General features: G+C 39.0%; 1 protein-coding gene across 8 annotated transcripts in view; it reads left to right on the top strand.

Annotated features, from left to right (window-relative positions):
• The window catches only part of SPPL3 (signal peptide peptidase like 3), a 115,928-nt gene that overhangs the window by 94,408 nt on the left and 6,306 nt on the right, over positions 1-15,214 (top strand). For all 8 annotated transcript variants that reach the window (XM_022551023.2, XM_089894577.1, XM_089894576.1 and 5 more), the window contains 4 exons: positions 3,474-3,562; positions 10,488-10,607; positions 11,381-11,459; positions 12,377-12,489. In XM_022551023.2, the coding sequence (XP_022406731.1) occupies positions 3,474-3,562; positions 10,488-10,607; positions 11,381-11,459; positions 12,377-12,489 (401 nt within the window). The remainder of the gene's footprint in view (positions 1-3,473; positions 3,563-10,487; positions 10,608-11,380; positions 11,460-12,376; positions 12,490-15,214) is intronic.

Here is a 15,214-nt window from a genome sequence, read left to right as displayed (position 1 = left end):
CCAAGAAGATATAACAATTATATATGCACCCAACATAGGAGCACCTCAATACATAAGGCAACTGCTAACAGCTATAAAATAGGAAATTGACAGTAACACAATAGTGGGGGACCTTAACACCTCACTTACACCAATGGACAGATCATGCAAAACGAAAATTAACAAGGAAACACAAGCTTTAAATGACACAAAGTAGACCAGATAGATTTAATTGATATTTATAGGACATTCCATCCAAAAACAGCAGATTACACTTTCTTCTCAAGTGCGCATGGAACATTCTCCAGGATAGATCACATCTTGGGTCACAAATCAAGCCTCAGTAAATTTAAGAAAATTGAAATCACATCAAGCATCTTTTCTGACCACAGTGCTATGAGATTAGAAATCAATTACAAGGGAAAAAAACACAAACACATGGAGGCTAAACAATACGTTACTAAATAACCAAGAGATCACTGAAGAAATCAAAGAGGAAATCAAAAAATAACTAGAGACAAATGACAATGAAAACACAACGATCCAAAACCTGTGGGATGCAGCAAAAGCAGTTCTAAGAGGGAAGTTTATAGCTATACAAGCCTACCTCAAGAAGCAAGAAAAATCTCGAATAAACAATCTAACCTTACACATAAAGGAACTAGAGAACGAAGAACAAACAAAACCCAAAGTTGGCAGAAGGAAAAAGATCACAGCAGAAATAAATGAAATAGAAACAAAGAAAACAATAGCAAAGATCAATAAAACTAAAAGCTGGTTCTTTGAGAAGATAAACAAAATTGATAAACCATTAGCCAGACTCATTAAGAAAAAGAGGAAGGTCTTCCCTGGTGGCTCAGTGGTTGAGAGTCCGCCTGCTGATGCAGGGGACACAGGTTCGTGCCCCGGTCCGGGAAGATCCCACATGCCACAGAATGACTAGGCCCGTGAGCCATGGCCGCTGAGCCTGCGCGTCCGGAGCCTGTGCTCCGCAACGGGAGAGGCCACAACAGTGAGAGGCCCGTGTACTGCAAAAAAAAAAAAAAAAAAAAAAAAGACAACCCTCAAAATGGGAAAAAGTATTTGCAAATGAATCGACGGATAAAGGATTAATCTCCAAAATACATAAACAGCTCATGCAGCTCAATATTAAAAAAACAAACAACCCAATCCAAAAATGGGCGGAAGACCTAAATAGACATTTCTCCAAAGAGAGGACATACAGCTGGCCAAGAAGCACATGAAAAACTGCTCAACATCACTAATTATTAGAGAAATGTAAATCAAAACTAAAATGAGGTATCACCTCACACCAGTTAGAATGGGCATCATCAGAAAATTTACAAACAACAAATGCTGGAGAGGGTGTGGAGGAGAAAAGGGAACCCTCTTGCACTGTTGGTGGGAATGTAAATTGATACAGCCACTATGGAGAACAGTACGGAGGTTGCTTAAAAAACTAAAAATAGAATTACCATATGACCCAGCAATCCCGCTACTGGGCACATACCCAGAGAAAACCATAATTCAAAGAGACACATGCACCCCTATGTTCATTGCTGTGCTATTTACAATAGCCAGGTCATGGAAGCAACCTAAATGCCCATCAGCAGACTAATGGGTAAAGAAGTTGTGGTACATATATACAGTCGAATATTACTCAGCCATAAAAAGGAACGAAATTGGGTCATTTGTAGAGACGTGGATGAATCTAGAGACTGTCATACAGAGTGAAGTAAGTCAGAAAGAGGAAAACAAATATCGTATATTAACATATATATGTGGAACCTAGAAAAATGGTACAGATGAATTGGTCTGCAGGGCAGAAATAGAGACGCAGATGTAGAGGACAAACGTATGGACACCACGGGGGGAAAGCAGCAGGGGGTGGGTGTGGTGGTATGCTGAATTGGGAGATTGGGATTGACATGTATACACTGATGTGTATAAAATGGATGACTAATGAGAACCTGCTGTATAAAAAAGTAAATAAAATAAAATACAAAAAAAAAGCAAGATGCAGAAAATGTGAATAGTATGACCCTGTTTTTGTAAAACAACAATAAAAATATTTCATGTACATGTATATATGTGTAAAAAACAAAAAAAAGAACTTTTCATGTGCTCATTGGCTATTTGTTTATCTTCTTTGGAGAAATATTTATTCAGAGTCTGCCCACTTTTTAATTGGGTTGTCTTTTTTTTTATTGAATTGGAGGAGTTCTTTCTGTATTCTAAATGTAAGGCCCTTATCAGATACATAATAGCACGTATTTTCTCCCATCCTTTGGGTTGTGTTTTCATTTTTTTGAAAGTGTTCTTTGCAGCACACAAGGTTTTAATTTTGATGAAGTCCAGTTTATCAAATTTTCACTTGTGTGTTTGGTGTCATATGTAAGAATCCACTGCCAAATCCAAGGTCACAAAGATTTTGTCTAAAGTTTTATAGTTTTAGCTCTCCAATTATTTAAATTTAAATTAATTAAAATGAAATAAAATGTAGAATTCAGTTCCTCAGTTGTGCTCCCACATTTCAAGTGTTCACGTGGCTAATATCTACCAAATAAGTCAGTGCAGGTACAGAACATTTCCACCATCACAGGAAGTTCTTTTGGACGCACAAACACTTTAAAGGAACGCAGTAGTAGAAAATGAGCTAAGGACTTGAACAGTTAGTTCACAGAAAGAGAAATGGGCAAGCTCAGGTACATAAAATTGTTTAATAGTTAAAGAATTCTAAATTAGGACAGAGACAGCATTTTTAGTCCCCCAGATTGACTGTGTCTACTTCCTTCAGGTCTTGACTCAGAAATCACACCAGTGCGGCCTTCCCTTGCCTACCCTGTTTAAAATTTCAGATCTACCCTCTCCATTTCCTGCCTTTTCTCCTTAGCTCTTACCATTAGCATACCCTATATTTAACTTATTTTTCTTGTTTATTGTCAGTTTCCCCCCCTCTTCGAATGTAAAATCCATGAGAGCCTATTTTACTCACTATTTATTGTCTCTCCAATACCTTGGATATTCCCAGATATAGCAAAAACTCAAATCCATGTTGTTGAATGAGAGCTGGCAAGGTGTAGAGAAACAAGTGCTCTTATACACTGTTCTCAGAGAGTGAATTGGTCCACCCTTTTTGGAAGCAATTGTGTGGTATGTAAAAGTCTCAAAATTGTGCTTGCCTTTTGACCCAATATTTCTCCTAGGTATTTAGCATAAGGAAGTAATTAAAGCTGTACACAGAGATATGGCTGGAATATTCAGCCACAATGGAATGCTTTTACCTGCAGTCAGGAAAACTCTTGAACTGACACTGTAAGGAATGTAGATTGTTTTTTTAAATGTGGCATCAAGAAGTGTTTTGCAGAGCTATTCAAAAGAGATCTTCCTTTCTTTCCTAATGCTTTAGCATTTAAAAGTATGTCTCATTACTCACTTTTCTGGTCTGCTTCTTAAGTAAAACTAAAACTTACTTATATAATTTTTTCCCACAGGTCCCTTAATATGGACTTTGAAAATCAAGATAAGGAGAAAGACAGTAACAGTTCTTCTGGGCCTTTCAATGGCAACAGCACCAATAATAGTAAGGCATTTTATGACAATTAGCTTTCTACATGTAGTTGTCTTAATTTGATTCTTTCTATAACCCCAGTAGATAATTTACTGGGTTCAAGGATTATGTTTGGTATAATAATAAAATTAAATCTGTATGGTATAATTTGTTAAAGTCTTATGTTCTGAACCTGAATTATGGATTTCTTGTATACTGCTTTTAATTCATGCCTAAAAGCTTGCTGCCAAGATTTTTTCTTTTTTTTTTTTGCGGTACGCGGGCCTCTCACTGTTGTGGCCTCTCCCACTGCGGAGCGCAGGCTCAGCGGCCATGGCTCAGAGGTCCAAGCCGCTCCGTGGCATGTGGGATTCTCCCGGAACAGGGCACGAACCCGTGTCCCCTGCATCGGCAGGCGGACTCTCAACCACTGCGTCACCAGGGAAGCCCTATTTTCTTTTTTTAAATAAATTTATTTATTTTACTTTATTTATTGTTTTTGGCTGCGTTGGGTCTTCGTTGCTGTGTGCGGGCTTTCTCTCGTTGTGGCGAGCGGGGGCTACTCTTTGTTGCGGTGCGGTGGCTTCTCTTGTTGCGGAGCGTGGGCTCTAGGCACGCAGGCTTCACTAGTTGTGGCTTGCGGGCTCTAGAGCACAGGCTCAGTAGTTGTGGCACACGGGCTTAGGTGCTCCGTGGCATGTGGGATCTTCCCGGGCCAGGGCTTGAACCTGTGTCCCCTGCATTGGCAGGCAGATTCCCAACCACTGCGCCACCAGGGAAGCCCTCTTTATTTTCTTAAAGACGAACAGGATAGATGGGTATCTGCCTGCTTATAACTTCATTTAAATCCTTTGGTGAGGTTGATAATTTTGTAGGTGTTGATCATAAATTCATTTAATGATTCTTAAAGATAGCTACTTGAAGTACTAGTAAAACTATTGGTATCTTTTCTGATACTTAAGATTTTAAAGAATGTTTGCTTTGAAAAAACAGAAGTGTGCTATATGGCAAGTATTCAGCAGCATTATTCATCATAGCCAAAAAGTAGAAGCAACTGAAAGATCAATAAACTAGTTAATGGATAAACAAAAGATGGTATGTCCATACAATGGAATACTATTCAGCATTAAAAAAAGTTAATTACTGAAATATGCTCCAACATAGATGAACCTCAGAACACTGTTAAGGGCTTCCCTGGTGGCACAGTGGTTAAGAATCCGCCTGCCAACGCAGGGGACACAGGTTCGAGCCCTGGTCCGGGAAGATCCCACGTGCCGCGGAGCAACTAAGTCTGCGAGCAACAACTACTGAAGCCTGTGTGCCTAGAGCCTGTGCTCTGAGATGAGAAGCCACCATGATGAGAAGCCCGCGCACCGCAACTAGAGAAAGCCCACACGCAGCAGCAAAGACCCAATGCAACCAAAAATAAAATAAATTAATTTTTTTAAAAATTGTTAAGTAGGGCTTCCCTGGTGGCGCAGTGGTTAAGAATCCGCCTGCCAATGCAGGGGACACGGGTTTGAGCCCTGGTCCAGGAAGACCCCACATGCCGCAGAGCAACTAAGCCCGTGCGCCACAACTACTGAGCCTGCGGTCTAAAGTCTGTGAGCCACAACTACTGAGCCCACGTGCCACAACTAATGAAGCCCGTGCGCCTAGAGCCCGTGCTCTACAACAAGAGAAGCCACCGCAATGAGAGACCTGTGCAGTGCAAGGAAGAGTAGCCCCTGCTCGCCGCAACTAGAAAAAAGAAAGCCCGCGTGCAGCAACAAAGACCCAATGCAGCCAAAAATAACTAACTAAATAAATTAATTTTAAAAAAATTAAGCAAAAATAGCCAGATAGAAAAACTACATATTGTATGAGTCCATTTATATGAAATTTCCAAAAAGGCAACTATATAGAGACAGAAAACAGATTCGTGGTTGCCTGGGGCAAGAGATGGGAAGGAGAATTAACAGTAAACTGGCATGAGGGATCTTCTTGAGGTGATGAAGATATTCTAAAACTAGATTATAGTGATGGTTTCACACTTGGTAAACTTACAAAAAAAAAAAGTATTGAATTACACACTTAAACTGGGTAACTTTTATGGTATGTAAATTGTACTAGAAAATTGGTAATGCTTATTATAGAAAGAGAACTGAATTTAGAAGTAAGGAGACTTGATTTGATAATACTAAGAGATTGATATTGGGTACCTACCACGCGCTTGGCATTTATTAGATATTTTGAAAGATGCGAAAGTACAAGAGCTGGTACTCAAGCTGTCACGCAGGCAGTGTGGCCAAAATACTTCCCAAAGTGTTAATAAAGTGCTAAGACAGAGCAAATACCACTTTCCACGCTATACCTAGAGCAGGTACTTTTTCTCATGGACCCTTACCATAGCCTCAGAATCTACTATCAATAGATCAGAGTAAGCACCAGAGGGAAGTCATTTTGACATCCATGTACAAAGAGAAAAAAGAGAAAGGCAAGCCAAAGTGAGCAACAGTGGGTCAACTTAGTAAGGGACTCTCCTGGAGAAAGTGAATTTGACATGAAACAGTGAACTTGGATTGCTGGAGAGGTTCCTCCAGGTGGGAAGAGCATATAATACAGGCACAGAGGAGGAGAATAAGCGTGACTTGTAGGACAAATCAAGGTCACCGCCTAATAGGGAGGAAAGACTGGAGATCTAACATAAAGTTTAATAGAATATTGATGGAGGATCTTAGAAACTAAATTGAAAAGAGATCACTTAATATCTATTTCATTTTCTCTAGTTATTATAATACCCCATCAACTAAATTATACTTGCCCAATTTTCACTGAGTTAAATGTGTTTCATTGTCCCCAGCAATGTAAAGTGGGCATGACAAATACAGTAAGTAGAATCATTTAAATATAATGAGCCTTTTCTTAAACTTATGACACACACACACAAAAACTTATGACGCAGATCCTTATATTAAGTAAAATACCATACCAGTAACTTCACAGGAACCAGGTAAAACCCAGTGTCAGTATCCAATTTTAGGGTTAAATTATTACATAGCAGCTTACCTTCTATCAATAGTTTAAACCAAATCACTACATACACTTGAAACTCCTTTAAATTCCTGTTATATAGCATATATACAAATGATGTACTTAAACCAGATTACAAATCTGTTGTGCATTGCATCACACAAACCTAAAAGAAATCAATAGTATGTATCTAAGTACCTTTTTATCCTCAAATAAATGGTTAAGTCAGTCTGTGCAGTGGAAGGAATTTACCTGGTAACATCAGTTTTGTATTTCTCATTGTTAATCAGCATCTAAAGAGTAGTTGGTGGTTGTTTAATGGTAATTTCCTTGAATCTACCTCTTGTGTTGTGCTAAAATTATTCTCAACAAAAGTTGTTTCTTCAGTGCCTAATCTGGGCCATGGATACCAAAAAGGATAAGCACAGACCAGGACATAATGCAGTCCACTTCCACATAATCAGGAAAAACATAATGAAAGAAATGGCCATTGCAGAGAAGGCCAGTACTTGATTATGGAATATGGTATCATTCCAGTTTGAAGGGGTGGCATGGAAAACGGGATGCAGTCATCAAAAATCAAAGAAATAATAATAGCGAGAAAAATGAACAGAAACATGAGATGACGTAAGTGCTGAGGAGATTGAAATGCTTAACAATGAAGATTAACAAGAAGAATTGGGGGGAGTTCTAAGAAAAGGAGGGTATGACTTTAGTGTTAAGATTTTGCCAAGTGTTACGAACTAATTAATGAAGAAGAAAGTAGATAGATGTTTTTTAAAAGTTGCAGTTGCCTACTCCCAAAATACGAATCAAGGAATTTGTGAAAAAGACATGAAAATTAGTGAACTACAGCTATGTATAACAGCGTGGATGTTTCTAACAATGTTGAGTGAAAGAAGCCAGACACAAAAAAATACATACTACATAATTCAGTGTATATAGTAAGTTCAGAAAACAGGCAAAATAAATATTAGTATTTTAGGATGCATGCTTGGTAGAAAACAAAGCAAATAAAAAGTACCGTAAAAGCCAGGATATAATAGTAGTTCCCTTTGGGGGAAAGAGAAAGAGTAGTGATTGGGAGGGACACAAGAAAGACTTTTGGCCTTGGCAAGTTCTCTTTCTTGACCTGGGTGGTATTAGCCATGTGATGATTCAGTGAACTCTACATCTTTGTTTCATGTACATTTCTGTATGTGTGTTATGTTTTACAGTAAAGACGGTTAGAAAGTGGAGGGGAGGGAGTTCCTTCCAGGTTCTCTCTGATTTTCCCTAACCTTGTTCTAGCTCCCATCTTATCCCTGAATCTGCCCCAGGAAACCTATATAGAAATTTTCCCCTTCTGGCCCACCACTCCTTCATCTAATTAGCATTAAGAGGGTTTAAACAACAACAACAAAAACAACCCCTCCCCACCTCCAATTATCTGATACCTTGAAGTTCTTTACTAGGCTTCCCCTATAATTTATTTGAACTGTGAAGACTGATGGAGATGTACAGTTAGAATTCTCTTCATTAATAGAGAAACACATCTTAATCTCCCCACCTAGACTGCAAACCCCATAAGCTCTGGAAATGAGTTTTAAAAAAAAACATCCTTGCTTCTCTCATGGAGGTGCAAAATCAGTAACTTTCATAAACAGTTATCAGTACTACATTGGTGTATTGCTCTGCAACCTGTTCACTAAATACAAAAAATAATGTCTCTGTACATAATTTTTAATTCCCTCATCATGCCTATTTCTTACGTTGATTTTGCCTTTAAAGGTAAAGCCACTGCAGTTGAGTAAGTCCGCCCATTTATGGCTGCTCTCTTTTGCTTTTGCTCTGTTTTGTTTTGTCACTGGAGTTTGGCTAAAATTTCTAATTAATTAGCTCCTTCCCCTTCAGGACCATTATTTCCAGACCTTTAGGAAGTGCAGTATTAAAGTTGTGTACATTATTTTTGGTAACATATTGTAAGCAACTAAAGGAGCTTCACTTGCCCTGTGACATTGCTGTTTGATAGACTCTCTTGGGCAGTCCTTCTGTAAAACTAATGGAAATAACGTCTAATACTTACTGGTTTAAAATCTGTGCTTTCAAAAAACAAAAATCTGTGCAGTCTATCTAATATTCTAGAAAGGTTCTTTGTATTCTGTTTCGCATTTTAATTGCAGACTGAACTTGTAAAATTTAGATTGATTATAAAAAAATACTTCTCATATGCCTGCCTTAGTAAACAGTCTTTGTTCTAGCCAGTCATTTGATTTTTTTCCTTCTCATATTTTAAACCAGTATAATTAATCTGTAGACTATATGATGCTTTGTTTTACAGAAGGAGGGGGGTGTGGGTGTGTATTTTCAGATTTATAGATTTTTTAAAAAAGATTTGTTTCTTATATAACAAATAATCATTTATTTGAGAAAACGTTATTTTCTGTTGTGAAAGGCTTCTGAAATCTAGCTTCCTCAAGTAGTTCTTTGAACTATTGTAGAGCACTCAAATAAAAAAAACTAGGTGAAATTTAGTTAGAGATTTCATAGAGTTTTGCCTTACAGATGCCCATAAGACTTTAAGATATGCACCCCCCCCCCAAAAAATAAAAAAAACCTATCCATGGGCCAAGATGAATGGGTTTGACTGCAGTTCAGGTCAGACTCTTCTCCAGATCATTTCTGTTTGTCTTGACACATGGCTCACTCTTCTGAAATTGAATTGCCCTATTCCTTAGTGAATTATTTGACTCATCTACCTAGCCAATAAGAAGCAATTTTGTTTTGTAGAAATATTTAATATTCATTTCACAAAAATCCCTAAATAGCTTTCTTGAGGACAGGTAAATTTGAATACTGATGAGCAGTTTTTGTTTTTAATTTATTTATTAATTTTTGGCTGCACTGGGTCTTCGTTGATGCGCGCAGGCTTTCTCTAGCTGTGGCGAGCAGGGACTATTCTTCGTTTCAGTGCGCGAGCCTCTCATTGTGGTGGCTTCTCTTGTTGGGAAGCATGGGCCCTAAGCGTGCAGGCTTCAGTAGTTGTGGCACGTGGGGTCAGTAGTTGTGGCTCACAGGCTCTAGAGCGCAGGCTCAGTAGTTGTGGTGCACGGTCTTAGTTGCTCCGCGGCATGTGGGATCTTCCCGGACCAGAGCTCGAACCCGTGTCCCCTGCATTGGCAGGTGGATTCTTAACCACTGTGCCACCAGGGAAGCCCCCAAAATAAAATCTTGTGGGGAGTTTTTCCTGGACCTACTAACCCTTGAGATTTCAGTTTAGTTGGCTCTGGGGTTGGGCCCGGGCACTGTGATTTTTTTAAAGCTGTCCAGGTGATTCTAATGAGCAGCCAAGACTTGAGAACCACTGTGCTAAATCCTGCTCTATCCCAAGAGCTTCTGGTTCCCCCATTTATCTCCTATTTACTCTTTAAAATGTTCCCACAAAGAAATGTTTTTGATTTACTGTTTCCAGATATGTCTTGTTCTCCCCCCTCCCCCACCAAAGTCAGTCCTCAACTCTTAGCAACAATGGGGAAGAATGAACATGAGTACATTAAATCCACAGATGATGAGAAATTATTTTAGTCAGGGGGTTTAAACCACCTCTTTTACCAAACCTATATATACAGGACCACAGATGTACTCAAATTGACTAAAATGAATTTTTACTGCCTCTTAATGTTCTTGTTTGCTGTTTGTTTTGGCACCCTGTCATCCAGATGGTAGCACCAGGAGGTAGTAAGTCAATTCAACAAGTATTTCTTGGGCACCTACTATAATAAAGGCACTATGAGGACAGCAAGGATCTCACAGTCTCACTGGGAAGGAGAGAATCCAAGGGCCTAGATAATCTATATTTTATATACTAATCCCTAGAACTGTCTGCATTTTATAGTTAATGTATCTGAAGTACATGGGTACAGTGTCTATTAGGTAAGTCGTTGATATGTCCCTTTTTCTCTTTCAGGTATCCAAACTATTGACTCTACCCAGGCCCTGTTCCTTCCAATTGGAGCATCTGTCTCTCTCCTAGTAATGTTCTTCTTCTTTGACTCAGTTCAAGTAGTTTTTACAATATGTACAGCAGGTAAATGAGTTCCTCTATCTGATCTTAACATTAAGCTGAAAGGAAATTTTTTAAGCTTTTTTAAAATCATCATTCAAAAATTAAGATTTATACACTGCACCGTGCAAGTTTTTCTTCATAAGTCTGGCTTTTTCTCCCCCAACTCCTCCTTGAACCACTTGATACCTGTATCATCAGTTCAGTCCTACAAGATACTTGATACCTGTATCATCCATTCAGACCTGCCAACCCAATCTGAATGAAAGGCCAGGGGTTGAAAATTCATGAGCTTTGTGGCACCAGAGCAGAATTGCTTTGGCTGTGGCTCCTTGTCTGCTAGGTTACCAGAAAGTCCAGTTTGGCAGAGTAGTCATTGGCAACCCCTACCCATGTTTCTGCCGATAGAAACACTCATAGCTAATCACAGCAATTCAACTGTCAGCTATCTGATCAGTTTTCAAGCTGAGCGATGATGGACACGTGTGAAACATCAAAATGCTAGACTTGTTAGATCATACCCTGGCCCGCTGTTTATCATTTCTTGTTGAGATAGGTGAGAAAGAGAAAACCTACCAATGCTACCCATACTTCAAATCAGGTAATCTTTTTTTAAGAGGTTGTCTCTGCGGTGCTAAAGAAAGATACTTTTCTTCTCTAGTTAATTAATACTATTGTATGCACTTGTCGAGAAAAGTATTCTGGGCAATGATTGTTTCCGTAAGTCATGCCATTTTTCTTATGCTTAGTAAAATAATAAACAACAAAAAAATTAACCATACGTTTTCTTTCTCTAGTTCTTGCAACGATAGCTTTTGCTTTTCTTCTTCTCCCGATGTGCCAGTATTTAACAAGACCCTGTTCACCTCAGAACAAGTAAGGACTTGGGATTTTCCTCTAAATTGTAAACTTGTATATGTATGTTTTTGTCTCATACTTGATAGCAGTATTAAGGGTCTAAATTTTTGGTATTGACTGAAGCACACAAATGCCAGCAGACTGGAAAGTGAAATGTTTGATTTTTTTAAAACTGTAAGATAGTACTTCTTTTTGCACCTTTTCGTAGCAGAGGAAATATAAACCTTAGGAAGTCAGAGTCACTGTAATATGCTTCCTTGCTTTGATTATATTGAAAGATGAGTTTTCTTTTGAAGCAATGTTTTCATTCCTTTACTAGTTAATGGAATATGAAAATAGTGCTTGACTCAAACATTCTTTGCCTTTCGTCTTTGATGACCTAGAATATATACCAGCCACTTGGGTTTAATCCCAATGTTCACACTTTAGCTCTTAAAGCCGTTGCTCCATGGAAACAAAATGCTGTGCTAATGGAGAATGCTGCATGCACTTAGGAAATCAGTCACTTGGGGCGGCTGATTTTCCCAGGAATTAGTGATAACCATAGAAGCACCATCTTAATTTTATTCATCTTTGCTTAATGAATTGAATTGTTGACTTTCTTCATTTTGTTTTCCTCATAAGAATTAGAATTTCCCCTACATTTAGATTTTCTAAAGATTGACATTATCACTTTAAACTTCTCAATACCCATCCCATGTTGATAACTTGGGATAAAAAGTACATTATCTAATGGATGCAGAAGTATAATTCCTTTGAACTTTCTGTAGTTTTTTCCAAAGAGATTTGGGTATTTTGGATTTCTGGGTATCTAGGTATTGCCTACTATTTTAATCTGGCCATCACAAATTCTGATAATGAAGAACCAAAGGAGAGTTTGATTATTGAATATAATTTATTGTCCATTAGTCCAATACATGTTGTGTATTTTCCAGGATTTCCTTTGGTTGTTGTGGGCGTTTCACTGCTGCTGAATTACTATCATTCTCTCTGTCTGTCATGCTCGTCCTCATCTGGGTTCTCACTGGCCATTGGCTTCTCATGGATGGTAAGTAACTACTATGTGACAAGTTGAAATTTTAATATCATTTATGGTTAAATTTGTCCTCTCTTCCTCTACTTTCTGTGTTTTAGTAGTGGTACCTCTGATACCATGAAAATTAGGTGTCCAAAGATGGTGTTATGTATCAAATTTTTAATTATTTTTACCTACATTCTTAAGATCTTTTTTAATAACAGCTTTTTTGGGATGTAATTCACATATCATACAATTTACCTATTTAAAGTGTACAATTCGGGGGACTTCCCTGGTGGTGCAGTGGTTAAGAATCCGCCTGCCAATGCAGGGGACTCCGGTTCAAGCCCTGGTCCGGGAAGATCCCACATGTTATGGAGCAGCGAAGCCCGCGAGCCACAGCTACTGAAGCCCATGTGCCTAGAGGCCGTGCTCTGCAACAAAGAGAAGCCACCATAGTGAGAAGCCTGCGCACTGCAACGAAGAGTAGCTCCCACTCGCTGCAACTTGAGAAAGCCTGCATGCAGCATTGAAGACCCAGTGCAGCCAAAATTAATTAATTAACTTATTTTAAAAAAATAAAGTGTACGATTCGGTGGTTTTTAGCATATTTGCAGAGTTGTGCAACCTACACTACAATCAGTTTGGGTTTTTTTTTGTTTTTTTAATTGTTTCTTTTTTTACTTTTGGCTGCGTTGGGTCTTTGTTGCTGAGCAGGGGCTGGTCTTCGTTGCTGAGTGGGGGCTACTCTTCGTTGCAGTGTGCAGGCTTCTCATTGCGGTGGCTTCTCTTGTTGCAGAACACAGGCTCTAGGCACGCGGGCTTCAGTAGTTGTGGCACGTGGGCTCAGTAGTTGTGGCTCATGGGCTCTAGAGCACAGGCTAAGTAGTCGTGGCGCACGGGCTTAGTTGCTCCACGGCATGTGGGATCTTCCTGGACCAGGGCTCAAACCCATGTCCCGTGCGTTGGCAGGTGGCTTCTTAACCACTGTGCCCCCAGGGAAGTCCCCGGTTTGTTTTGTTGTTTGTTTGTTTTTTAAATTTATTTCGGTTGCGCTCGGTCTTAGTTGCGGCTCACTGGCGCCTCAGTTGTGGCATGTGAACTCTTGGTTGCGGCATGCATGTGGGATATAGTTCCCTGACCAGGGATTGAACCTGGGCCCCCTACATTGGGAACACGGAGTCTTATCCTCTGCGCCACCAGGGATGTCCCCTACAATCAGTTTTAGAGCATCTTCACACCCACCCTCCAAAACCCACACCCAGTAGCAGTCACTTCCCCGTTCCCCCCACCCCAGCCCCAGGCATCCACTAATCTACTTTCTATCTCTGTGAATTTGCCTCTTGTGGACATTTTGCATAAATAAAATTACATATGACCTTTTGTGTCTGCCTTCTTTCACTCAGCATAATGTTTTCAAGGTTCATCCATGTTGTAACTTGTATCAGTACTCCATTCCTTTTTATGGCCAAATACTGTTTAATTGTATAGATGCATCAATTTTATTTATCCATTCATCAGTTGTTTCCACTTTTTTGGCTATTGTGAATAATGCTACTGTGAAAATTGGAATACAAATTTTTGTGTAGACTATACTTTCTTAATATAAATGGAATTATACTGTAATATAATATCCATATTATATATAAATATATGTGGAATATATAATGTATGTCATATAATATGTTGTATATGATAGAGATTTGTGTAATAATATAAATACATGTCTATATCATTTTATAAAGGTACTAATAGCTAACATTTATTGAGTGCTTTTTATGCATTGGGCACTCTGCTGGGTGTTTTACATGGACTTTCTCATGTAATCCTGAATACAGCTCTTTGAAGCAGGTACTAGTATTGTTCTTATTTTACAGAAGAGGAAACAGGTTCTGAGAAGTGACTAACCACAGTCACAGAACTCCTGTGTATATTTCATACTTACTATCAAAACATCTTGATAGTTGTTTTGATAGAAGGACATTTCTCAAAGTCCGCCATTATTCTTCTGTTCTCTCCCTTAAGACATTGTTAGACTTTTATTTAAGACCCTGTAACCATCTCCACTTCTTTTTTCATTCAGTCCTTATTACTTCTCTTATTTTCATAGTTTGCTTTACTAATCGCATGAAATTTTATCTAACTGCTCTGCCCCACAAAGTCTGTTCACCTTTTCCTTTCTTGGTGTTTCAGAAGGGAAGGAAGCTGAAACAAGTCAATTTTATACTGTTTGTAACACTATCTAAAGAATTTTTTTAAGGGAGGAATTTGGAAAGCGGAGATTATGGGTATGGATCACACTTTTTCCTGTTACCCATTCCAAGCAACCATGAAGCTAATCCAGACCTTGGAACAGAGCTCTTTGGAGGCAGTGCCACGTCTGAGGGGCTCCTCTCCTCTCCAGGCACTGTGTCCCTGGCAGCTCTGAGGATGGCTCAGCTACAGTGGTGCTGTCATTGAGTGTTCAGGGAGGCTCCCCAAACCCTTACTGGCCTTAACTTTTATATCGTTTTCTGTCATTGTTGCTACTTCCCAATATCTGCTTGTCCAAGGATCTCTTACCAGTTTACACTAGTTACATTGCCCTTGTGACCAAGCTTAGTTTTCCCTCAAAAAAAAACAAAAACGGAGAGAGTCTTTGAGCTTTTTAGTTGTTTGTTTCTCAGATTGGTATTTGATGTGTGTTTGACTTGTTTTCTGCTATTAACAGAAAAGATAGCTTTCTAGCACGTGACTGTAACATTCTGAAATATGTTCT

This window comes from Delphinapterus leucas, chromosome 14, assembly GCF_059928025.1.
Source record: "Delphinapterus leucas isolate spDelLeu-1000000601 "Yukka" chromosome 14, BTC_Dleu_Yukka2, whole genome shotgun sequence".
In the NCBI taxonomy this organism is placed as follows: Eukaryota; Metazoa; Chordata; class Mammalia; order Artiodactyla; family Monodontidae; genus Delphinapterus; species Delphinapterus leucas.
This window is presented reverse-complemented; position numbering and strand designations above follow the sequence as displayed.